The sequence below is a fragment of the Panthera leo genome, chromosome C1, assembly GCF_018350215.1.
Source record: "Panthera leo isolate Ple1 chromosome C1, P.leo_Ple1_pat1.1, whole genome shotgun sequence".
NCBI lineage: Eukaryota > Metazoa > Chordata > Mammalia > Carnivora > Felidae > Panthera > Panthera leo.
Genome location: NC_056686.1, coordinates 26,713,748 through 26,738,765, shown reverse-complemented (window position 1 = coordinate 26,738,765; position 25,018 = coordinate 26,713,748). Strand labels below are relative to the sequence as shown.

The 25,018-nt window shown below is 36.5% G+C and overlaps 1 protein-coding gene across 1 annotated transcript; it reads right to left on the bottom strand.

Annotated features, from left to right (window-relative positions):
- Window positions 1–4,815: 4,815 nt before the first annotated feature.
- On the bottom strand, window positions 4,816–24,138 carry ZMYM1 (zinc finger MYM-type containing 1). Its single transcript, XM_042951053.1, is given in 11 exon segments — window positions 4,816–7,166; window positions 7,908–7,945; window positions 8,374–8,511; window positions 9,394–9,547; window positions 11,872–11,953; window positions 11,955–12,076; window positions 12,163–12,331; window positions 18,239–18,488; window positions 18,678–18,750; window positions 20,592–20,761; window positions 23,705–24,138. Coding segments are annotated over 11 exon segments (3,513 nt in total). The 5' UTR covers window positions 23,721–24,138; the 3' UTR covers window positions 4,816–4,865.
- Between the last annotated feature and the right edge of the window lie 880 nt (window positions 24,139–25,018).

Sequence of the window (25,018 nt, the reverse complement as noted above, 5' to 3'; positions counted from 1 at the left end):
ATCTTAATAACTGGCATATAGTTTTTAGTGTTTGTTCTTTTCTATTGCTTTAGATTACTGGATAGTTCTGAAGATTTCTTCTTTGGGGCACCTGGATGGCTCAGTTGGTTAGGTGTCCCGACTCTTGATTTCAGCTCATGTCATGATCTTAAGGTTTGTGAGTTCAAGCCCCACGCTGGGTTCTGTGCTGACAGCTCAGAGTCGGCTTCAGATTCTGTGTCTTCCTCTTTCTGCCTCTCCTCTGCTTGGGCTCTATCTCTCAAAAATAAACATTAAATATTTTCTTCTTTGAAGATTCCTTTTATATGGACATCAAGTCTTCTATATTTGATAACAGTTTCTCTTGAATCTTTTCAAAGTCTTTTGTCTTCTAATGTTTATTTTTTAAATGTTTATTTTTATTTTTTATGTTTATTCACTTTTTGAGAGAGACAGAGACACAGTGTGAGCAGGGGAGGGGCAGAGAGGGAGACACAGAATCCGAAGCAGGCTCCAGGCTCTGAGCTGTCAGCACAGAACCCGACGCAGGGCTCGAACCCACGAACCACGAGATCATGACCTGAGCCGAAGTCAGATGCTTAACTGACTGAGCCACCCAGACGCCCCTGTTTATTTTTGAGAGCGGGAGAGTGTGTGAGTCAGTGGCAGAGAAAGAGGGGGACTTAGGCTCTAAAAGCAGACTCTGTGCTAACAGCACAGAGCCCAATGTGGGGCTTGAACTCATGAACCGTGAGATCATGACCTGAGCCGAAGTCAGACTGATGCTCACCACCCAGGCACCCCTCAAAGTCTCATCTTGATTGTAAACATTTTCTTCCTTTCCATCCTATTAATTACTTAACTTGAGAGACAGAGAGAGCAAGGGAGAATTCCAAGCAGGCTCCACACTGTCAAAATGGAGACCAATGTGGGACTTGAACTCACAATTCGTGAGATCATGCCCTGAGCCAAAACCAAGAGTCAGATGCTTAACTGAGCCACCCAGGTGCTCCTCCAAACTTTTTCTTAGGGATTATGTCGTATTCACTTTGGACTTCCTTCTAGTTTAGTTTTCACTTTTGAAGTGCCTTTTCTTCCTTTTAATTTTTTTTTTTTTTAATTTTTTAACATTTATTTTTGAGACAGAGAGAGAGCATGAACAGGGGAGGGGCAGAGAGAGAGGGAGACACAGAATCGGAAGCAGGCTCCAGGCTCTGAGCCTTCAGCCCAGAGCCGGTCGTGGGGCTCGAACTCACGGACCGCAAGATCGTGACCTGAGTCGAAGTCGGATGCTTAACCGACTGAGCCACCCAGGTGCCCCAATTTCCTTTTTAATTAATGTTTAATTTTGAAGGAGAGAAAGGGTGTGAGTGGAGGAGGGTCAGAGAGAGAGGGAGACACAGAATTCAAAGCAGGCTCCAGGCTCCGAGCTGTCAGCAGAGCCTGACACAGGGCTCAAACTCACAAACCGTGAGATCATGACCTGAGCCGATGTCGGACGCTCAACTGAGCCACCCAGGCGCCCCACTGCTTTTTAATTTCTAATGCTTTCCTGAATTACTATCTTTTCAAATCTTTTATTCACTTATCTGAGCTTTTCTAATGGTTATAGCTTTCATAATTTTCTTAAATTTTTATACCTTGGTTTAAAACACTTAATTGTGGGGGCACCTGGGTGGCTTAGCTAAGCATCTCACTTTGGCTCAGATTATGATCTCGAGGCTGGTGAGATTGAGCCCCACAATGGGTTCTGCATTGACAGCACAGAGCTTGCTTGGGATTCTTTGTGTGCTGACAGTTTGGAGCCTGGAGCCTGCTTTGGATTCTGTCTCCCTCTTTTTCTGCCCCTCCCCTGCTCACACTGTCTCTGTCTCTCAAAAATGAACATTATGATGAATATATTAAAAAAACGAATAAATCTTAAAAAAAATTTTAAAAAGTATACTATTTCTGTGATCTTCTATTTAATGCATTTCTGGTAATCCTTTATTTAGTAGTATTTCTGATAACAGTTTATGTAAGAAGTAGTAGAACATGGGCTGTGGAGTCACACTGCCTGGGCACTAATCTTGGACTGACCATTTACCAATGTGTGATCCATAACCTCTTGTCGTTGTTTTCTCTGTAAAATAACAGGTTGTTGAGAGATCTAAATGAAATAACATGTGTAAAGCACTGAGAAAACACTAAATGACATAGCAGGTACTCAAAAAAGATAGCTGTTTTAGTTACTGTATTTTCCTTTTTCAGGTCTAGGTTTTTTGTTACTGACTTTACAGACTACACACACACACACACACACACACACACAGAGTAAAATCCAAAACATTTGAATATTAAAAAAGAAGCCTAACCTCTTAAAATTAATTCCTGGTTTCAGGATGATATACAAACTACAACTATAAACAGCTAGAAAATAATGAAAATGAGAAAAACACATGGTAGACAAAGGTGACTTCAGAGGAAATTTCATAGCACTAAGCACTTTCTTTTCTGTATTATCATCTATCTACATAAAGAACTGATGAACAACCTCTTCTAGTATCTTTCTTGGATTTCCACATTAGAATGCTAAGTTTTCATTGGAGTTAGGGCCTTATTCTCTCATTGGATCTCCAGCAGCTAGAACAATGCCAAGTATATAGTACTTGCTCAAAGAATATTTGTTGAATGTGCACATACCACATATATAAATGTTCATTGGCGTATTATAAAAGTGCAAAATCAGAGAGTATAAAATGTCCCTTTATAAATAGAGAAAGGATGGGGTGCCTGGGTAGCTCAGCTGGTTAAGTGTCTGACTTCAGCTCAGGTCATGATCTCACAGTCTGTGAGTTCGAGCCCCGCATCAGGCTCTGTGCTGACAGCTCAGAGCCTGGAGCCTGCTTCAGATTCTGTGTCTCCTCCCTCTGCCCCTTCCCCGCTCATGCTCTGTCTCAAAAATAAAAACATTAAAAAAAATTTAAAAAAAAGAGAAAGGATGAACATGTATTTCATATAATAGAGTATTATTCAGCAGTTAAAGTAAATGAACTAGAAATTCATGTATAAATTTCAAAAACAACATTGAGTGAAAAAAGCAAATTGCTGAAAGATATGTACAATGCAACTTACACAGAGTTTTATATTAAGTTTATAAGTATGAAACAAGGCTATCTTTCAAGTATAAAATTAGACATGCATGTAAAGAAGCACAACAAATAATTGTTGCCTCTGGGGAAAACAGAAGAGGAATGCTCTCAGTAAAAGATTTGCAAGGGAGCTTCAACTTCATCTGTAATATTTTATTTCTGAAATAAAAATCTGGAGCTTGGAGGTGCCTGGGTGGGTCAGCTGGTTGAGCATCCAACTCTTGATTTCATCATGATCTTATGGTTCGTGAGATAGAGGCCTGTATCAGGCTCCATGCTGTGAGAAGCCTGCTTGGGATTCTATCTCTTCCTCTCTCTCTGACCCTCCTCACTCTCTGTCTCAAAATAAATAAACTTAAAAAAAAAAAATCTGGAGCATGGTAAAATGTTAGGATTTAACAGGATTAAATGTTACCCGTTATACTCTTTGTATTTTTATGTTAAAATCAAACATAACAACAAAAAAACCCCATAGTATTATTAAAAGGCAGGGCTGATAAATAAATCTAAGAATATGTGTGAAAAACAAGTAAATAAATCACTTTGGCCTAATCAAAAAAGGATATAGAAGATCAATGAGGAAAGTAAGTATAGTTTATAGAAAAATTTAAAATACTTTCTATACCTCTGAGTAAATACATTTTTAAAAAAGCCTAAATAAAATGGATGCTCTTTCTAGAAAAATTACAAATAAGAATTGATGAGAAACAGCAAGGGGAAAGTGGCAGAGAAATATTCCTAAAACAAATAAAATTCTAGGACCAGATACATCTACCACTAAATTCTTACAAATCTTTGAGGGACACATTTTCCTTTAGCCCCTGAAGTTTTATAAAGTATAATGAGAAAAAGAATCCTTTCTGATTATTTAAGAAATAGCAGTATTTTCATAAAGTACATTAAGAATTTATATTGTATCAGTTAGCTATTTGTGTCAACCAAAACCACAGCCATATTTAAACAGGACAGTTCACAGGAAAAGGAAATATAAATGGGTCAAGTAGATACCCAACCTTCTTCTTAAGTGAAAATGCAAAATTCCACTGGGATTAATAACAGACTGGCAAGAACCAAAATGTTTGGGAACAATGTTTATACAGATTGAAGGAAATAGGCAATCTCACACATGGTTGGTGATGTGGCATCATGCATGGCATAATTCTTATAGAAATCAATTTGCCAGTTATCTATCAAGAATAAAAATGTATAAATTTTCTGACCTAGTAATTCCAATTTAAAATTTTATCTTCGAGTTAACTCACTCATGTGCAATATGACCTATGTGTAACGTTATTAAATGCAGCATTACGTATAATGGCAAAATATTGTGAAGAATTAAAATGTTTGTCACTAGGGACTATTAAAATATATTATGGTACATCCATACAACGAAAATTTATGCAGTTATGAAAAAAAATCAAGAAACCCTTTAAGTACTGATATGGGACAATCTCAAAAATATGTTAAGTGGAAAAGACAAGTTGAAGAACAGTGTGCACTGCAGAGTATGATCTATGAAAAATATCTCCAGAAAGATATCTGAGAAACAGACAACACTACAGGGAGAAATGGGTACTAAAAAAAGGGAAGGAGACTTTTCACTGTACACCATTCTGGTTTTTGAATTCTGAATCAAGTGAATGTTACATGTTCTGGTGAAAAAAAATTTTTCTTAGGAGATAAAATTTTGAAATAAAAACAAACATTCCAGCAGAAATACAAAATTCTTTTAGGTAAAACTCAAATTAGCAAGTGTTACATCTCTTTCATTGGATGGATAAACTTTTCCACAATCCCACTGAGTCTTTCAGGTTCCATCAGTTTATTTACCAATTCCTGCTCAATAGCCATTAGGGCTAGGCCACTAAGCTTCTCTTGTCCCATGGTATGACATAAATATGTTTTAAGACGAGGCAGTGTAGAAAATGAGTTTTCGGCACTTGAAGTAACTGGCCAAGACAAAGCAATATATAACAGCTTTGATATGCAAGGAATATTATTGTGAAGACCATGCTGGATAAACAAATAGCCAAGATTGATGAAGTTGATACAATCATAATCTATGACAAAGTTAAGCTTTGCATATTGCCGATAAAATCTAAGTTCTGGGATGATGTCTGCGTCAAGTTTATAAAATTCTTGGACATGTTTGGCTGTTGCTTCATTTAACGGTTCATTCCATTTAAATAATAGTTCTGAAATTTGCTTCATTTTGCAATAATCAAACTCTGAAAAACATAATTTTAAATTATTTAATATAGTGTCCAATCCTTGGTAATAAATATTAATTTTATATTGTTCTTCTGTTGAGGTAGGAAAAAAAGTACTATCTGAATTGCCAAGATCTATTGTTTTCTGAATTTTTCTTCTTTTCTGAAAAGAAGGTCTTTCAACTTCAAAACTTTTACTGGTTATTTTTTGACATATTTCCTCTGTTCCATCCCAGATAGTTTTGAAATAGACGTCATTTCTTTCAGATGATAAACATTCCAAAATTGCTTCTATTTTTGAAGACAATGAAAAAATATCTATGGTTTCACTCTGAAGCTCTTTGGAAAGAATTCCTGTAACACTTAACACTCGATAAAGAAATTTCAAACAAAAGATAAATTCAAATTTGGAAACCAATGTTAACAAATCACTCAATTCATCAGCCAAACTTGTATTTGAAGAATGGCTTGCTACAAATTCCAGTGTTTCAATAATCTCTGGAAGACCCTCGATCACTGATAGTAACATACGATCATGGGCTGTCCAACATGATTGTGATGTATGTTTCTTGCATGTTTTGTTTTGACTTAGTTTACAAATATTTTGAAAATGCGCAGACATTTCCCCAGACATATGAATAGTGTTGAACAAAGAGCTGAGAGTATTTAGAGTAATTCGGAGTTCTTTTACTTCTTTACAAAACCTAATTACTGCTAAATCCAAAAAATGGGCATAACAATGTATGTACAAAGCTCTTGGCTCTTCTTTCTTGAATTCTGCTGCAACTTTATTAAATTTTCCCCTCAAATTCATGGTACTATCATAGGCCTGGCCGCATATTTTACTCAAATCAACTCCAATTTGCTGCAGGTAAGTTTTGATAGTTCTATGTAAGTCAGTCCCAGTCATCTCTTCAACATCTATGAAACCCAAGAATCTTTCTTTTATTAAGACAGCCTTTGACATTTTTTGTGGGTATCTTACACAAATGGAAAGCTGTTCTTTAGTGGCACTATCAGTTGTCTCATCACATATTATTGAAAAAGCTGGGGAGACATTGATTTCATTCACAATATCTTGCAGTATTTCAGTCTTTATTATTTCAATAATATCATTTTGAATTTGTGTACTATTATAGAAGTCAACTTGTGAATTCAGAAGTCGGAATACTTCCTCTCCTTTATCTTTTGCTCTGATTTCTAACAATTCTAAAAAATTGCCTTTATTCACAGTTGAAATCGACTGATCATTTCCCCTTAATGATAAACTCTGCTTCCCAAGAAATAAAATATTTTCAATTATAAGCTTTAGGTACTTTTTATTTCCTTCCATCTGTTTTGAATGGATAGATAAATTATCATTGACAGCTTCATCACAAAACTGGGATTCCCTCCAAAACTGCAATGACTTCAAATGCATTTCACTTTTTTCATGCTTTCTGAATTTTTCCAGAGTCTTTTTCCAATTAGAAATTCCTTGGGCTGCTAATGATTCTCCTCCACAACTAAAATTTTTTTGGCAGAACAACTGGCATGAGTAACAGAATGTCACATCCTTTTTAATACTGCTTTTCAAATGCTGGAAATTTGAACACCAAGATTTCTTAACACTTCGTGATTTATCTTTAACTTTTAGTACTTTGGAAGTAAATTTTGGATGACATAGTCCATCACTTATTTTCACAGATTTCATATTGTATGTAGCATCTTGGTTTGACACTTGATCTTTCTGTACTTCTACACTGGAGCCAACTGCATTCTGACTGGATATTGATGAAGATGGTGAAAGGCTTGACTGTTCAACACTATTATTAGCAACACCAGTACTTGATTCACTGGGTAAACTCTTAGAAATGTTTGGGAGAAAAAAACAAAAACATTTGTTTGAACAGTTATCAAATGATTAAAATATCAAACATATCTATTCTAATAACACAAGAAAATGAATAGGTACGTTGCAACATGAGCTCCACTAGGGGGAAACATTAACAATTATTTATAACGTAAAGTTGCGATCTAGATTCAACATTAAATGTTCAAAGAATCTTGGGGTGCCTGGATGGCTCAGTTGGTTAAGTGTCTGACTCTTGATTTTGGCTGAGGTCATGATCTCATGGTTCGTGAGATGGAGCCCCCTGTTGAGCCCCTCTTCAGCGTAGAGCCTGCTTGGGATTCCTTCTCCCTCACAGTCTGCCCCTCCCCTGCTTGCTTACGCATGCTCTCTCTCTCCCTCAAAATTAAAAAAAAAAATGTTCAAATAATCTTTTGGTATGTAATTGTAATAAAAATAATTTTTATTGCTCATAGGACTATAGTATTGAAAAAGGTAATAAAGAACCCAAAGGAAAAACTATGACTAATAATACTTATGTTTAAATATTCTTAATAATTTCAAGTCAGACCTGAGACTTGGGAAATTGAATAGGAATACCAAAAGATGTTTATTGCTCAACTTTTTTGAGTTCTAGGATGAAAACAGGAATGAATGTGGTCATATATATGTATATATATGAATTGTGTGTATATACACACAAATATACTTAACAAAGAAAATACAGCATCAAAAAATATTAGGAACAAAACTTACATCTACAATGACATTTGCTGTTACTGAAGAAACTGTATCTGCTAAAATAAAATAGAGTATCATCAATTCAAGATCTTATACTATAATCTACAAAATAGCATCATAAACCACAATTGCTTATTTCGTATCAGACAACAAAAACAAACTTAGAATAGGGGCGCCTGGATGGCTCAGTTGGTTAAGCGTCTAACTTTGGCTCAGGTAATGATCTCACGGCTCGTGGGTTTGAACCCTGCATTGGGCTCTGTGCTGACAGCTCAGAGCCTGGAGCCTGCTTTGGATTCTGTGTCTCCATCTTTCTCTGTCCCTCCCCTGCTCGTGCTCTCACTCTGTCTCTCTCTCTCTCTCTCTCAAAAATAAACAAACATTAAAAAAACTTAAAACAACAACAACAACAAACTTAAAATAGATTTATCAAGGATGGGAAAACAGTGTATATGTCAAATATCTTTATTATCAATTTTACCTTGTGAGACATCAGAGTTCATGATGGGTAGGGAGACATGAGTATCTGCCAGTGACACTATATTGCTTATAATTGGAGTTGTATCTTTCTTTGGAGAAAAGAGCCCCGTTGAAGCATCATGTACCATGGAAACATTTACTGATAAAAATAAGAAGATTTCTCAAAAACCAGGCAGAATCAATCAGAAAGCATTATTTAATAACAAGTTATTTCAACAAACAATGGAAATATCTAATAGCTTTAGGTATTGCTGGATATGAAGTAAGGCTAAGGAATAGGTAGGCTCTTTAGGATAACACATTAATAACCTTAAACTGATAAATTACATTTTCTATTATTTTGTATATTTTATCTTTGCATACAATTTCTTAGTTCTTTATACACCATTTGCTTGAAATTTCAAGCAAATCTTTACATGAAATTACCCACAAAGAAGAGAAAAGAGATTCCTATAGAATCTCCTAATGGGTATCATTTCTAACACTTCCAAGATTCTTAACCCTCAACATGAATGGAGCTAGACTGGTTTCTAAGCTAACAGTGCAGAGATTTCCATCATAAGCCAGTTTACATAATGTACAAGCCCCAGGAGAATCATTCACTTTATTATCTATGTAAATAGCACCAATGGTTCTATAGGAGGCTCTCTGATGGAATACAAAGTTGGCTCTGGGTTATTTGTGCTTTTCTACTAGTGAACTTCAAACTATTTCCAACTAGCTCTACTTCCTGTAAAAAATGTAACTAACTACTAGCCTTGTTTTTACAAAGCAGGGTTGAGTACAAAATTCTATATTCTAATACAACGATTTTCATAAATAAATATTAAGTCTCTGGTGGTGAAGTAGACTTTCTTTTACATAAAACTACTGGAAACTTTTTTTTGCAACAAGTTTTGCATTGTTTTGATTTTTAAGTCAAAAACTTAACCTTGAGATAAATCAAGGTTATAAATTAAAGGAAAGCAGTAATATTCTTCAATAGTTTCTAATCCTCTGATAACTGCTAAATAAACATTACCTGTAGAAGATTCCATCTTAGCTTTATTGTAAGCAGAGAAACAATTAATAGAACAGAAAAGGTCTGTCTTCCCCAAGTCATTGGTGGTCTCAATCATTTCATCTGAGGGCTTCAATGATTTGCAAAGAACAGATGTAAGTGTTTTGGCTGGTTTCTGTTTAGAGATTAAAGTAATATTCATATTCCCGGTATATGATATATATTGTTAACAAGCAAAACATATCCACCATTACTGCTATTAGCTGAAATATAATAAGTAATGATGATGAAGCCCTGTTTTACACTTTCCTAAAAGCCAGGAAAAAAAGGCACTACGGATTACAATGACTAAAATGAGGGAAATAGATCAATCCAAAATATAACTATTTGTGTTATGTCTCAGATATATATTAGTTGCAGCAGTAATATATACGCAAGCAATGAAGGAGGTCACAGAAAATGTTTCTCAATCCAGGCAATCAAAGCCAACTGGATAAATAAATAAAAGCCTTAAAATTATATCTCTTTCCTCAATTCCACTTTGGATATAAACTCAGGGAAGCCTTTTATTCGTGCTAAGGAGGAGCCAGAAAAGGGTGCTTAATTAAGTTATAACATGCTGTGAGAATTACTGTTTTTCTAGGCTAACTTCATGGTAAAAATTGCAAGCATATTATAAGAAGGCAGCACATAAGCAGTAAGATGTATAGAATATAGTGCATTCAGTAAGTGTACAAAGGTAAAGGATATAAACTGAGGTTCACCATCTATTGTTTCTACTGAAAGAGGAATCCTCATTCCTGGACTAGGCAATGGTGAAAAAGAACTGCTTTGGGGGACATAAAGTGCAAAGACAATTGAAAATATATAGGTTTTCTTCTGTGAAAGAACAGGATATTGGCAAAGGAATAATGAAACAAAAAACAGAGTCTAACTTTGAAAATTCTTTTACCCTTTATTAGTATGACTTTTTATACTGAGACACCCCTAACAATTCATCAATATTTAACATCAAGTAATAATAGTACTATGTATCATCTGTAGTTAGTTAATTATTCATATGGGAAAAGTAATAATTAATTTACTCTATTAAGATGTGGGGGGAAAACAATGTGGTCAAAGTATATTTATATCAAACAATCCACTTAAAAAAAAGTCACCCCATTTTTAGATTCATAGATTTGAACAATTTTCTAAATCTTTTTTTTTTTTAATTTACATCCAAGTTAGTTAGCATATAGTGCAATAATGATTTCATGAGTAGACTCCAGTGATTCACCCCGTATGTGTAACACCTAGCACTCATCCCAACAAGTGTCTTCTTTAATGCCCCCTTACCCATTAAGCCCATCCCCCCACCCAGAACCCCCCCAGCAACCCTTAGTTTGTTCTCTGTATTTAAGAGTCTCTTATGTTTTGTCCCCGTCTTTATATTATTTTTGCTTGTCTAATTCTGGATTACACTTAACTAACAATATGGATTTTCTCCATAATCACTATTACAATAATATCTGATATGCAGGGTGTAGTGTTAAATGGTGCTTTTTAAACTCCTTTACCCAAACCAGCCCTACCCCATCACATAGGCTGAATAACTAGGTACTCAAAACAGGCTCTTAAAAACAGGACAAAGCCTATTTATTGAGTGTGACTGATAAAGAATGAAAAGATGGAATGGCATTTCTTGCCTTCAGAAGGCTCCCATGCCTTCCATTCTCCCATTTCTGGTCCAAAGGCAAGATACTCTCATGGTGTGGACATTCTGTCATAGATAAAAGGTGGCTCATAAATGACCTGTTTGAATTGTTCAGACTTGCTGAGAATCCCATCTTCAATTGCTTATTTTTAAGGAAGAATTTACAGAGATAGGGAGTTGGGTCTCAAAGCATCATCTGAACAAGCAAGACAACAGTCCCACCTCATGAAAGGGGCTCAAACCACTAATTGTGTTAATCTCATTTAGTCCACCAAAGTAGAACCAGCTTCTCTGCTCTCAGAACCAACCACCAAAGGTTCTCCCACCAGAAATAGAAGATTATTTCTCACAGATTCAGATAAGCCTGTGACATTCTTGATTCACTTTAACCTTGCTTAGGGTTTAAGAAAACAGAATTAAAAACACCTTTGTGGTTGAGTCTTACTGACCAGTAGGCTATTGTTATTTCTGCTATCTCTAATCTCAGTTTATAAACAAGCTTCTATCTGCGTGGCTTTTTTTCAAGGCAGATGATCATCCTGAGATATTTTAGGAAAATCTCCATACAGCATTTATCATGAATTGCTATGTAAGAGCAACTGTCAGAAGTCTTTCATTTCATCTCCTTCAATGTGTTGCCAACTGAAACTATTCCCAATGGTACTAAAATCTAATCCCCACATTTTCCTGAAGTGGAACCACTCACAAGCAAACTAATGGAAGGAACTCAATCTTGGATTTTTCATTTAGTCCCATGCAAATTCCAGTGCAGTGGTCCTTATGCAACAGGTCTTTATTTTTACCTGCTTATATGCTGTCATACCCTTTGAACTAATAAAGTAATGGGACTGGCCTTTCATTGGAAGTATATGCAACAGACTAGACAGTGTGATCGTAAGCCCTACAGTTCTCACAACAGATCACAGGAGGCTGTTCAAGTGAGAGTGAAGAACAGGCATTACTACAAAGACAGTGTTTCACATTCTGATATTTTACTTCATACTGAATCTAGGATTTAAAAGAATTCACTAAAAATGCTAATATTTAAGCAAAATAATCAGAATCCTTAAAGTTTAAAAAAAATTACAACTTACAACAGTAGTCTTCTGACACATGCTGCACTTGGTTAAAATGTTATTAGTACATATGGCAACAAATGCTTTTCTTTTTTCTTCATATGATGAAAGACAAGACTGGCTGCAAAAATTTTTGCTAGAGTCATCCAGCTGGATGCTGATCACATCCTTTAGATTTAAAATGTCTCTGAAAATAAAAACAAGGGCACTATTAAACACTTTTATAAGTTAAAGCACACTCTCAAGTAACCCTCTCCCGTTTCACCTACTTGAGGAGTGTGCAGCAGCAGTAATAGCCTTGAAATAAGAAAACCTTTGGTATTTAGTTCTAGGACTTACATTCAGTAGTGATGGATAAGTCATTTATACTCTCAAATGTTAATTCCCTCATCTATAAAGTAGGGACTATAAATTTTTTTGTAGTATTTTTTTTGAGAGAGAGAGAGCATGAGCTGCAGAGGGGCAGAGAGAGGGAGAGACAGAATCTGAAGCAGGCTCCAGGCTCTGAGCTGTCAGCGCAGAGCCGGAAGCGGGGCTTGAACTCACGAACCATGAGATCATGACCTGAGCCCAAGTTAGATGCTTAACTGAGCCACCCAGGTGCCCCCAAAGTAGGGACTACAAAGCACATCTGAGAGCGTAGTTTTGAGGACTACCTAGTCTGTATTAGTTAGTGCTAGTCATAACAAAATGATGATGAGAAATCACATATTCATTCCTCACCAAATTTGGAATCTACAAAATATATCAAAGTACAGTCTACAAAATTCCAGAGATCCTCCAGAGACTTTCAAGGGGTTCACAAATCAAAACTATTTTCATATTAAAATGTTATTTGTCTTTCTTGTGTTAACATTTCAAGTGATGGTGTAAAATCAACAATGGGCCACTGCAATTCCACTCCTAGATATGCACCCCAAAGAAGTGAAGGAGTACTCAAAAAAGGATAGACACATGCATGTTTCTAACAGCACTATTTCAAATAGGTAAAAGATGGTGCCAAGCTGGCTCCATCAGTAGAGCATGCGATCTCTGGACTGTGGGTTCAAGCCCCACGTTGGGCCTGGAGTTTATGTAAAAAAAAAAAAAAAAAAAAAAAAAGCTAAAAGATGGAAACAGCCCAAATGTTCACCAATGAATGAATGGATGAACAAATTGTGATATATCCATACAGTTGAATATTATTCAGCTGTAAAAAAAGAAGTACTGATATACATGTTATAACATGGATAAACCTTGAAAACCTTATGCTAAAAGCCAGACACAAAGGGTCATATGTTGTATGATTCCATTAATATGAAATATCCAGAAAAGATAAATCCCCAGCAAGAAGACAGACTGGTAGAGACAGAACATTTTACTTTGGAGAACAGAAATATTTTGGAATTAGACACCCTGAGTATACTAAACATTACTGCAATGGCTTTTTGTTATGTGAATTTCACCTTAATAAGCTGGGAGGGAAAAAAAAGGCTGGATAAAACGTTTGCCAGAGCCTTAGGCAAATTAAGGCACTTGCACCAAAATGTCCTAGTATTTGTTATTCACTGCCATACATTCACTGTAAAAATCAATTTATTAAACTTCACCCTTGACAACCTCTTTTCAGTATTCTGTGATGAAATGGGACACAGGCATAAAGTACTTCCCCTGCACACTAAAGTATGATGGCCGCCTCAAAGAATATCTCATGTGGGAATGTTAACAGTTACAACCTAAGGTAGCTACTTTTTTTGTGGAACATATTTTCACTTGAAAGAACAAACTATTATCCAGAAGTGAGTATCTGGTAAATATTTTCTCAAAAATGAATAAAGTAAGACTGTAACTTCAAGATAAACTGGCAGTATTCATTGCCAATGATAAAATTTGAGCTTTCATTGAAAATTAGAATTTTCAGAGGTGCCTGGATGGCTCAGTTAAGCGTCCGACTTCAGCTCAGGTCATGATCTCATGGTTTGTGAGTTTGAGCCCTGTGTCGGGCTCTGTGCTGACAACTCAGAGCCTGGAGCCTGCTTCAGATTCTGTGTCTCCCTCTCTCCCTGCCTTTCCCCCTTTCACGCTCTGTCTCTCAAGATAAATTAAAAAAAAAAAATTGAAAAAAAGAAAAATTAGAATTTTGGGGGTGCCTGGGTGGTACGGTTAAGCCATTGACTAAGCAAGTCAGTTAAGTATCGGACTCTTGGTTTCAGCTCAGGTCATGATCTCAACAGTTTCGTGAGTTTGAGCCCCATATCAGACTGTATGGTGACAGTGTGGAGCCTGCTTGGGAGTCTCTCTGCCCCTCCCCCACTCGTGCTGTCTCCCTCTCAAAATAAATAAATAAGCTGAAAAAAAAAAAAATTAGAAATTGGAAAATCTGCCACCTCCAATTTGATTGCTTCCCAATAGTTAAACTTTCCTGATGAGATTAGTAGTGATGATGAGGATTATTTTTGGGGGTGGTGATTTTTTTTTTTTTTTTAGCAAATGTGATTTTTGAAATATTGCATAAAGAAATATGTTAACATTTAGAAGATCTGCATAACTCAGTGAACCATTATTTCCCAAATTATTATACCAGGTAACAAAAATCATTCATTTATGGGTAAAAAAAACATTCAAAGTACAGACAGACCAATGATTGTAACCTAACAAGACCAATGAATTTTAACCAAACAGTACAAAAAAATTTTGATATGGTTTCAGATTCTACATTCCAAATAACCTTTAACAATACTTGGGTGGAGTGCCACAGAAGAGCACCACAAAATCTAAAAGGCTATTAAAACACTCTTCCCTTTTCCAATTACATATTTGTAGGATCAGTTTTTTTTCACACTTCAGCTAAAACATTTTCCAATGAACTGAATACAAAGGCAGATATGAAAACTCAGCCAGACATTAAAGTGGTTTGCAAAATAAAATCATGCTTACTAAATTTTTCTTAACATTTCTTCTCATCAAATTAAAAAACATATATGGCTAGTTTTCATTAAAAAATCTTATTCATGTAGGGGCATCGGGGGGGCTCAGTCAATTGGGTGTCTGATTGTTGATTTTTGCTCAGGTCATGATCCCAGGGTTGTGGGACTGAGCCCGTCAGGCTCTATGCTCAGGATGGACCCTGCTTGAGATTCTCTCTGCCCCTCTCTCTCTAAAATGAATTTTAAAAAATATTATTTATGTCAACATGCACTGAGTTATTATTTTTAAATGACTGTTTTTAAATAATGAGCTTAAAAATTTCTCCATTTTAATTTCTAACACAGTATATATTAGTAGATATAACCTATGAACTAAAGCTCTCTGTCTCTTCAATAATTTTTAAGAGTATACAGGGGTCCAGGGACCAGAATGTTTGAGGACTGCCAAGATATCTGGCTACTTAGAACCTTCAGAATATCAATCATTCAGTGTAATAATTATCCAGATGAAATACTCCTGAAATCAGCACTATTTTAACACTTCAACATTTACAAATTTTTAGTGTATTATGATCTTTCTGCCTCTTAAACAAATGGTACCAAAAATAACAGGTTCATTTCATGAACCCCAATCAGTCATTTTACTGGTTTAAGATACAGTTCTAAATGCAGTATCTGAGTTGTGCTATCCTTGTATTTCATTTGACAAAAATTTTTCTAGGTTTCACTGTGTGCCAGCTAGTGTTTAGGCACTGGGAATATAAACAGGAGTATGATCTGGTTCCTAATCTCAAGAGGTTCACGGTCTAACCGGGGCAATATCAATTTTTTAAAATATTAATGCTATGATTAATATTATGGGAATTATGAACACTACTGAAACACAGACCATGGAACAACTACTCCGAGTGGTTGGGAGTTAGGAAGAGAGGACGGAATGGTGTGCGAATAGACAAAAGGTAAAGATATTGGAGGCAGACCTTTAAGACAGAAATTAGCCAGATAGAAAGGGAGGCAGAAGAAACTGCATCGGCAGAAGCATGAAGTCTGAAAACGCTTACTGGTTTTTACTGCTACCAGCATACTAGATTGCTGGTTTCTAATCTACTAAGGCCTTATAAAGAAAAAATAAAAAAATGAATTTTCTTAAAAGTGCCTACAATTAGCTTAAACTAACTCTTAAGCATCGGACTGAACAACTTTCCTATATATATAAGTGTTACAGCATTAGTGCACAGGGATATTCTGAACTCTGTTGGTTGCTTTCAGGATCTCTGGTTGGTTCCACCTGGGATACTAAGGTACAGAAACAAGAGTTCTTCAAAAGAAGTCTTCTCTAACATAATTTAAAATGTCATTTTCAAAGCTAACTTTCATTTGGTTCATAAAACAGAATAAAGATTGCAATAACTCAAAACAGATTTTAAATCACTGCTATAAAAGAAACTTCAACAAGGACTGATAATTAGCTAAAACTTGAGAACTACATATTAATGCAAGATGCTAATAAATGTGAAGGAAAAACAATTTCAAAACAAGCACAGGTTACTCTGAAAAATGGATGGACTCTCCTAGCCTAAGCACTACCACCTTTCCACCAACGTATACAATAGTATTTTGCATCAAAAAAAATTCTGTATTCCAAAGAAAGTAAAACTTGTTTCTTGTTTTTGCTTATACTGGATTTCTTTGCCTTAGAGAACTTACTATATCTTTCCTGTTTCAGCCTTTTCAATCTACCTGGGAGATGTGCTGAAGATGTATAATGGGCCAAAATAGTAACATGATACCTTAACTTCTGAGGGCCTCAGTTTCCTCAAAACCAAAAGAAAATGTTTGGACTGGATGATCTCTAAGGTCCCTTCCAGTTTTATGTTTCTGCAGAGAAAGAAAGCAGACTGAAGAAAAGTGCCTTACAGCCCTTAGCAAAAAAGAAAAAAGACACAGTATTGAAGGGTTGAAAAAGCACAAGAGAAAGGTCAGTTTCAGGGTCTAAGACTTGCAGCAAAGGGTAACACCAAAGCGCCAGCAACCAATAAAAAGGATTTGTAAGTTTGTTAAGAGAGTAGTAATAGTAATAATTAACATTTACTGAGTTCTTATTACATGCCACTATTGTTCTATCACTTAAATCTATTATTTAATGCTCATAATTCTTATGTACATTGAATTAAACAGATGGGAATACTAAGAAGTTCTCAGTGCTTTTCAAACTTTAGCATTATATACGTATCATCTGGGGACAAAAGCACTTCTGATTCAGTGGGTCTGGGTGAGACCTGAGATTCTGTGGTTTTATTTAACAAGTTCCCAGATGATACTAATACAGCTGCTATAAGATACAAAATATAACCATAAATGGAGAAAGCAAGATTCAAATTATGGCAATCTGATTCCAAAATAAGACATCTGAAAGGAATTTATTGTATTTACAAGCAAAACTGGTGACCTATGTGTTTTCTTCATTCTGAAACAAAAACATCTAAAATTTAGCAATAGCATTTCATGAGCGTTAACAAACCAGAATATTATGATAGGAGTCTCAAAGCACACTGATCTACATATCAGGGTAGAGTTCAAAGTTCTGGACATTTTCCACTAATTCATTATGAAATTAGTACTACTTCCTTTCTCTGCATCTAAATTGCCTTACATATGTAAAAATTTAAAAAAAAAGTTAGCAATAAAGACCCCGACAGTAGCTCACAGAAATCTTGAAAAGATATCTATCCATTTATGTTTACCTGTGACTATTCGATTTTGCAAAAGAATCAAATAACTTCATTACAAGAGAAATGTTATATAATTTTATACCTTGGAAGATCCAAATAAACTGTTATATGATTAATGTGTTAGTGCATCCTATACAGTTAAATGATAAAATAGAATGGGCATGTAATAATCCCACTTATAGAGAATTTCGACTAGAAAGAAAAGTAAATTTCAGAAGTCACACTATTTAAAGTTGAAGAGAACTAGAACTCCCTATGTTTTAATTTGTGCAAATCTCTCAATAAAAAAACTATTTCTGAAGAATCTAATAAAGGAAGTGAAAGCAGAAGCAGCTTCTTTTCACTAAATCAAGGTGATACTACTTCAGAAAAAATGAAAATGTAGGTAATTACAACCAAGACTGATCGAGCTCTATGTAGGGGAAGTAAAAGTGGGCATAATTTAGAATTATATACTTTGAGCAGTTTGAACAAGTTTTCTTGGGAAGAGCTGGTGAACTGGCAGATGAAATGTATTCGGTGATACAAAACGTGGAGCAGAAGAGCTGAGTAGACCCCTTCCTCTGATAAGCAGTTTGCCCCTTCTGAAGAATTTTTTTACAACCAGAACAGGAAACCTGAATAGCTGTGGTTGAAACTGAAGGAAGCATTTTATTCATGCCAGATGATGTCAGAGAAAGCTGAATGCTTGTAGTCAACTGTGGAGCTATAAACACAAAACAGGAAGGAAGAAAATTAGTATTTACATAAAATTAAGTATGCATTCTTTCATTTTCATTTAGAGGTTATTTCTCCTGGACGTGAAACCCAAAACAAACAATGCACACTATTCAAACATATTCTAAAAAAGCAGAATAAATTGGCTATTACATTTAGAATAAAGTGATTCTATTACCACTGTCTGAAAATGTAGTATTTATTTTCAGTTCATTCTCCTGAGTTTTGGGCTGCTGGGCTTGACAATACTCCTAAAAAAGAGATGAAAATAATGAATACACTGTGTATAAAACCAGCAGTTATTCAATAGAAAATGATAAATTATGTTTAAGTCTGTTCAGTGAATTGTATAATTAAACTGAACCATAGTACATAGGTGAACACTCTCCTTTTGGTGATCTTTGACTGACAACACCAATAAATCACATTATGTGTAATCATAACTAGATGTGACTTCAATAGTTTTTGTTCACACAGCCCTTCAGGAGCTACTACAAACAGAGGAGACACACTCAGTAATGACATCTATTTTCCATCCTTGTTCCAGTCATTAATAGCTAACTGTCTTCATAAAGACCATCAACACAAAAGTTGTTGGACTGGCCTAAATGAGTCTTACAGAGGAGGATGTTTCAGAGCAGCAGACAAGCTATCTAAATGTGATTTATGTGTTTGAATGTCCATAGACTGAGGAAGCAACAGATACTTCCTAGATGGACAACATTCCCCAGTGACACCAAGTCAATGAGAGTCATATCCTTACTTGATACTGACTTACTTTAGGCTATTTCTAAACTGAATATTAGAAATAAATTAAAACTGGGGGCACCTGGGTGGTTCAGTCGGTTGAGCATCCGACTTCAGCTCAAGTCATGATCTCATGGTTCATAAGTTCAAGCCCCGCATCAGGCTCTGTGCTGATGGCTCAGAGCCTGGAGCCTGCTTCGGATTCTGTGTCTCCCTCCCTCTCTGCTCCTCCCCCAATTGTGCTCTGTCTCTGTCTCTCAAAAATAAACAAATGTAAAAAAAAAAAGTTTTAATAAAAAAAGAAAGAAATTAAAACTGAATTTACTTTTTATTTCATTAGAAATTTCAGCTGGTTCATATATAAACATTCTAAGGAAAATTTGGCCCTAGTACAGAATACTCACAGCTTGAATCAGTTTGTCACTTATAGGTTTTTTAGGATATATCTAAAAAAGTTTAAGAATAAACATGAAACTAATTTGGGTAAGATAATTACAAAAAAAATACAAAATTCTAAGGATTGAAAATGTACTAATTCTACTACTTCAATTGAGTCAGTAGCATAAAAACATACAATTAGTTACTCATATGGTTTCTAGTTAATAAAAATGAAAAGAAAAATGTGTTACCCTTAGCTAGGCCCATAATATCCTAGGCAATCCTTGTATCAATCCAAAAACCCAATTCCAAACATCTATTCTTCTCTCAAATCATATTCTTGCATATAGTTGTGATGGCACTTGACACAATATACTTTATATGATTTGACCAACTACTTTAGGGAAGATAAAGATTTAAGATTCTCTTTTCTAAGTTTATTTACTTTGAGAGAGAGAGAACACGTACATGTATGTATGAGAGTGAGGAGAGGGGCAGAGAACAAGGGTGAGAGAGAATCCCAACATGTGGGGCTCAAACTCACAGTGAGATCATAACCTGAGCCAAAATCAAGAGTTGGAAGCTTAACTGGCTGAGTCACCCAGGTGCCCCAAGATTTAAGATTTTAAACCCTTAGGGACGCCTGGGTGGCTCAGTCGGTTGAGCGTCCGACTTTAGCTCAGGTCATGATCTCACAGCTCATGAGTTTAAGCCCCATGTCGGTCTCTGTACTGAGCTCAAAGCCTGGAGCTTGCTTTGGATTCTGTGTCTCCCTCTCTCTCTGCCCATAACCCACTTGCATTCTGTCTCTGTCTTTCTCAAAAATAAACATTAAAAAAAATAAAAAGAAAATTATTTTTAAAAAAACAAAAAAAAAAGATTTTAAACCCATAAACCAGCATCTGCATAACTGGAATGTACACTTAAACGCTGTTCTAGAAAAAAGAAAATAAAGTAGAATACTTACCTGTGCATTGTCAGGTTCTGTCTTAATTTCATCCAGCTGCCCCAGTTGTGGTGCCACTGCTTTGTCACATTCGCTATCTATCGGTGATTCTTTCATCTTAGTATCTGATGCAAGGGAATCCACTAGTTCCAAACTAATGAATTTCTTCTTGGGGAATAGTATCCAGGTTCCTAACATAAAATATGAATTAATGGAGAGCCTGATTTTAAAATTAGTCCTTTTAAATATGGTAGGTTTCTGGAAACACAAAAGGTCTTTAGACAGCTTGGACTCAAGGTTCCTTCACAGTACCAACACTGGCTTTCTTCCCTTCATTCATTCACTATTCCCCAATATAGCTTTGCTGTATAATTCTCTGGTAGACATATCTATGCTTTCTTCTGGGACTAGTCCTCTCCACTTCTATTCCCCCAGGCCTGACTATAGCATAAACCACCAAACTCACAAGTTTACTTTTAACTTATTAAATAGTCTTAGGAGGGGCGCCTGGGTGGCTCAGTCGTTTAAGCGAACGACTTCAGCTCAGGTCACGATCTCACAGTCCGTGAGTTTGAGCCCCGCGTCAGGCTCTGTGCTGACTGCTCAGAGCCTGGAGCTTGATTCTGTATCTCCCTCTCTCTCTGACCCTCCCCCACTCATGCTCTGTCTCTCTCTGTCTCAAAAATAAATAAACGTTAAAAAAATTAAAATAAATAAATAGTCTTAGGAAATGTAAAGTCTTCTATCCAAGGTTAATCCAAATACCTGTACTCACTACCTCTCCCCCAACACTGCCTTCCTATAGAGCCAGTTATTATCTGTATCTTCAACTCTACTTCCCCTCCTTATTGGTTCTTCACATATAAACATTCAAATACATTCAAGGATCCAACTTTTAAATTTTTTTTAATGTCTATTTTTGAGAGTGAGAGACATAGAGCATGAGCACAGGAGGGGCAGAGAAAGAGGGAGACAAAGAATCCAAAGCAGGTTCCAGGCTCTGAGCTGTCAGTATAGAAGGATCCAACTTTTAAAGCTATTGCCCTCTCTCTGACTACTCCCTTCATTCATCCTTGAAATTCTCCCTTTCCTTGAATCCTATGACTCCAAGACCTATTTCTCCTATCTCTTTGCTGGTCTTCTTCTCTTTAAGTTTATTTATTTTGAGAGAGAGACAGAGAGCATGAGTGTGGGGAGGGGCAGAGACAGATGGGAGGGAGAGAATCCCAAGCAAGTTCCACAAGGTCAGCAAAGAGCCTGCTGCAGGGCTTGATCTCATAACCCATGAGATCATGACCTGACTCAAGATCAAGAGTCAGATGCTTAACCGCTGAGCCACCCAGGTGCCCCACCTTTTAAATATGTTTTGAATCTATTTTTCCATTACATTTCATGCCTGCCTTCCTCCACCCCCATGAATGGATTTCTTTTTGGTAACTAGATAAGATAGCTAAAATCCAAAATCACAATATAAAAGACTGTTGCGCATTCAGGCTTAAAAAATAATTCCAGGGGCATCTGGGTGACTCAGTCGGTTAAGTGTCGGACTCTTCATTTCAGCTCAGGTCGCGATCTCACAGTTTGTGAGTTCAAGCCTCACATTGGGTTCCAAGCTGACAACGCGGAGTCTGCTTGGGATTCTTTCTCTCCCCCTCTCTCTAGCCCTCCCTGGCTCAAGCCTGCACTGTCTCTCAAAATAAACTTGAAAAAAGAATCCATTTTACAGCTTTTGAAGAACTAAAAGTGCCTTTTAAAAAATGTTTATTTATTTTGAAAGAGAGAGAGACAGAGCATGAGCAGGAGAGGGACAGAGAGAGAGGAAGAGAGAGAATCCCAAGCAGGCTTCATGCTGTCAGCACAGAGCATGACACAGGGCTTAACCTGAAAACCATGAGATCATGACCTGATCTGAAATTGAGTCAGACGCTTAGCTGACTGAGCCACCCAGGTGCCCCCACAAGTGCCTTTTGATTGCTCAGTCCTGAGGCTCCTTTTTCAAGGACAGACTGGTTCTTTGTATCTTCTTTTCTCTCATCTGAGATCTTTTCCCCACTTTTCTGGTAGCTTTTACTAAAATCCCTTATCACAAAGCAAAGAATTAAATGAATCCTTCAGGCCTGTGAAGTAAAATAAAAGCTCTTATGGCCTCTGCCCAGCCCATACCAGCAAAGTAAAACTCACTGGAAATTAACTATTAAACTATCATTCACCTGAAAGAAAATAGGTAAGTCTAAACATAAATTAAAAACAAAGCACCTATCGGGGCACCTGGGTGGTTCAGTCAGTTAAGCATCTGACTTCAGTTCAGGTCATGATCTCGTGGTTGGTGAGTTCAGGCCCCACATCCAGCTCTATGCTGGATAGCTCAGAACCTGGAGCATGCTTCAGATTCTGTGTCTCCCTCCCTCTCTCTCTGCCCCTCCCACTCGCACTCTGTTTCTCTCTCTCTCTCTCAAAAATAAATAAAACATGGGAATGCAAGCTGGTATAGCCACTCTGGAAAACAGTATGGAGGTTCCTCAAAAAACTAAAAATAGAACTACCCTATGACCCAGCAATTGCACTACTAGGCATTTATCCACGGGATACAGGTGTGCTGTTTCTGAGGGACACATGCACCCCAATGTTTATAGCAGCACTATCGACAATAGCCAAAGTATGGAAAGAGCCCAAATGTCCATCAATGGATGAATGGATAAAGAAGATGTGGTATATATATACAATGGAGTATTACTCGGCAATCAAAAAGAATGAAACCTTGCCATTTGCAACTATGTGGATGGAACTGGAGGGTATTATGCTAAGTGAAATTTAGTCAGAGAAAGACAAATATGATATGACTTCACTCGTATGAGACTTTAAGAGACAAAACAGATGAACATAAGGGAAGGGAAACAAAAATATATAAAAACAGGGAGGGGGACAAAATATAAGAGACTCATAAATATGGAGAACAAACAGAGGGTTACTGCAGGGGGTGTGGGAGGGGGGGATGGGCTAAATGGGTCAGGGGCATTAAGGAATCTACTCCTGAAATCATTGTTGCACTATATGCTAACTAATTTGGCTGTAAATTTAATAAATAAATAAAAATAAAAATAAAAAATAAAACATTAAAAACAAAAACAAAGCACCTATGAGCTTTTGCATCTTGGAATCCTTCCAATGTGTCAGTCATCACACAAATATGAAAATAATGGAAAGCACCCTGAAAGTGTAATTAATCTGTAACATGTTTCTGAAGCAGGGGAAAACAGTATAGAATGTTGGAAAAACAAAAAGAGCAAAAAACACATATGAATAATAAATCCAGTACTTCCTTTTCCAACAAGATGCACATTAATGTAAAATAAGTCCTAGAAACCCTTTTTTTTTTTAAAGATTTTATTTTTGGGGTGCCTGGATGGCTCAATCAGAGCATGTGACTCTTCATTTCAGGGTTGTGAGTTTGAGCCCATGTTAAGTGTACAGATTACCCAAGCTGTACCCAAGAGACAGATGCTGAACTGATTGAGCTTCTCAGGTGCCCCCCCAAAATCTTTTATTTTTAAGTAATCTCTACACCCAACGTGGGCCTTAAACTCATGACCCTTAAATCAAGTCACATGTTCCTCCAACTGAGCCAGCCAAGAATTGAAACCTTTTTTTTTTTAATGTTTATTTATTTTGGGGAGACAGAGTACAAGCAGGAGAGGGGCAGAGAGAGAGGGAGACACAGAATCTGAAAACAGGCTCCAAGCTGTCAGCACAGAGCCCGAAGCAGGGCTCGAACCCACGAAGTGCAGGATCATGACCTGGGCTGAAGTCGGGTGCTTAACTGACTGAGCCACTCAGGTGCCCTGAAACCTCTTTTTAATATAGTCTCTCACCTGCCCCAACTGGGGCTAAAAAAAAAAAGTTGAAGAGCATTAATTGTACTAGGCTCAATGTGGCACATATTCCTGATGGTTACTACTACTTGGTAATAACCAATTAAAACATTTTAATTTAAACCAAAGAGGAATATAACATGAAGCAAAAAACAAAATTCACATTAATTTTTAAAGTAAAACAGGAGACTGCAAAGAATTACAAGCTATTAGGAGTTATTTCTAGACATACAAACAGACCTCCACAGAGAATGTATGTACTTTCCTCCTGGAAAATTGGTACAATACGGTTTATATAAGCTTGATTCTCCAAATTGCTTACCCTTAATCTTTTAATTCTTCCCCAATATATTGTGCTCATACTGTTCTCCTACCTGTAAAGTCATTTTTGCCTATTCAAATCCAACTCAGCTTCTAAACCAACTCAGCTCCAAGTTTTATCAGATTGGTAAGAATTAAAAATAAAGCTGATAGGGGTGCCTGGGTGGCTCAGTCGGTTGAGCAACTGACTTCAGCTCAGGTCATGATCTCTCAGCTCCGAGCCTAAAGCCTGCTTTGGATTCGTATCTCTCTCTCTCT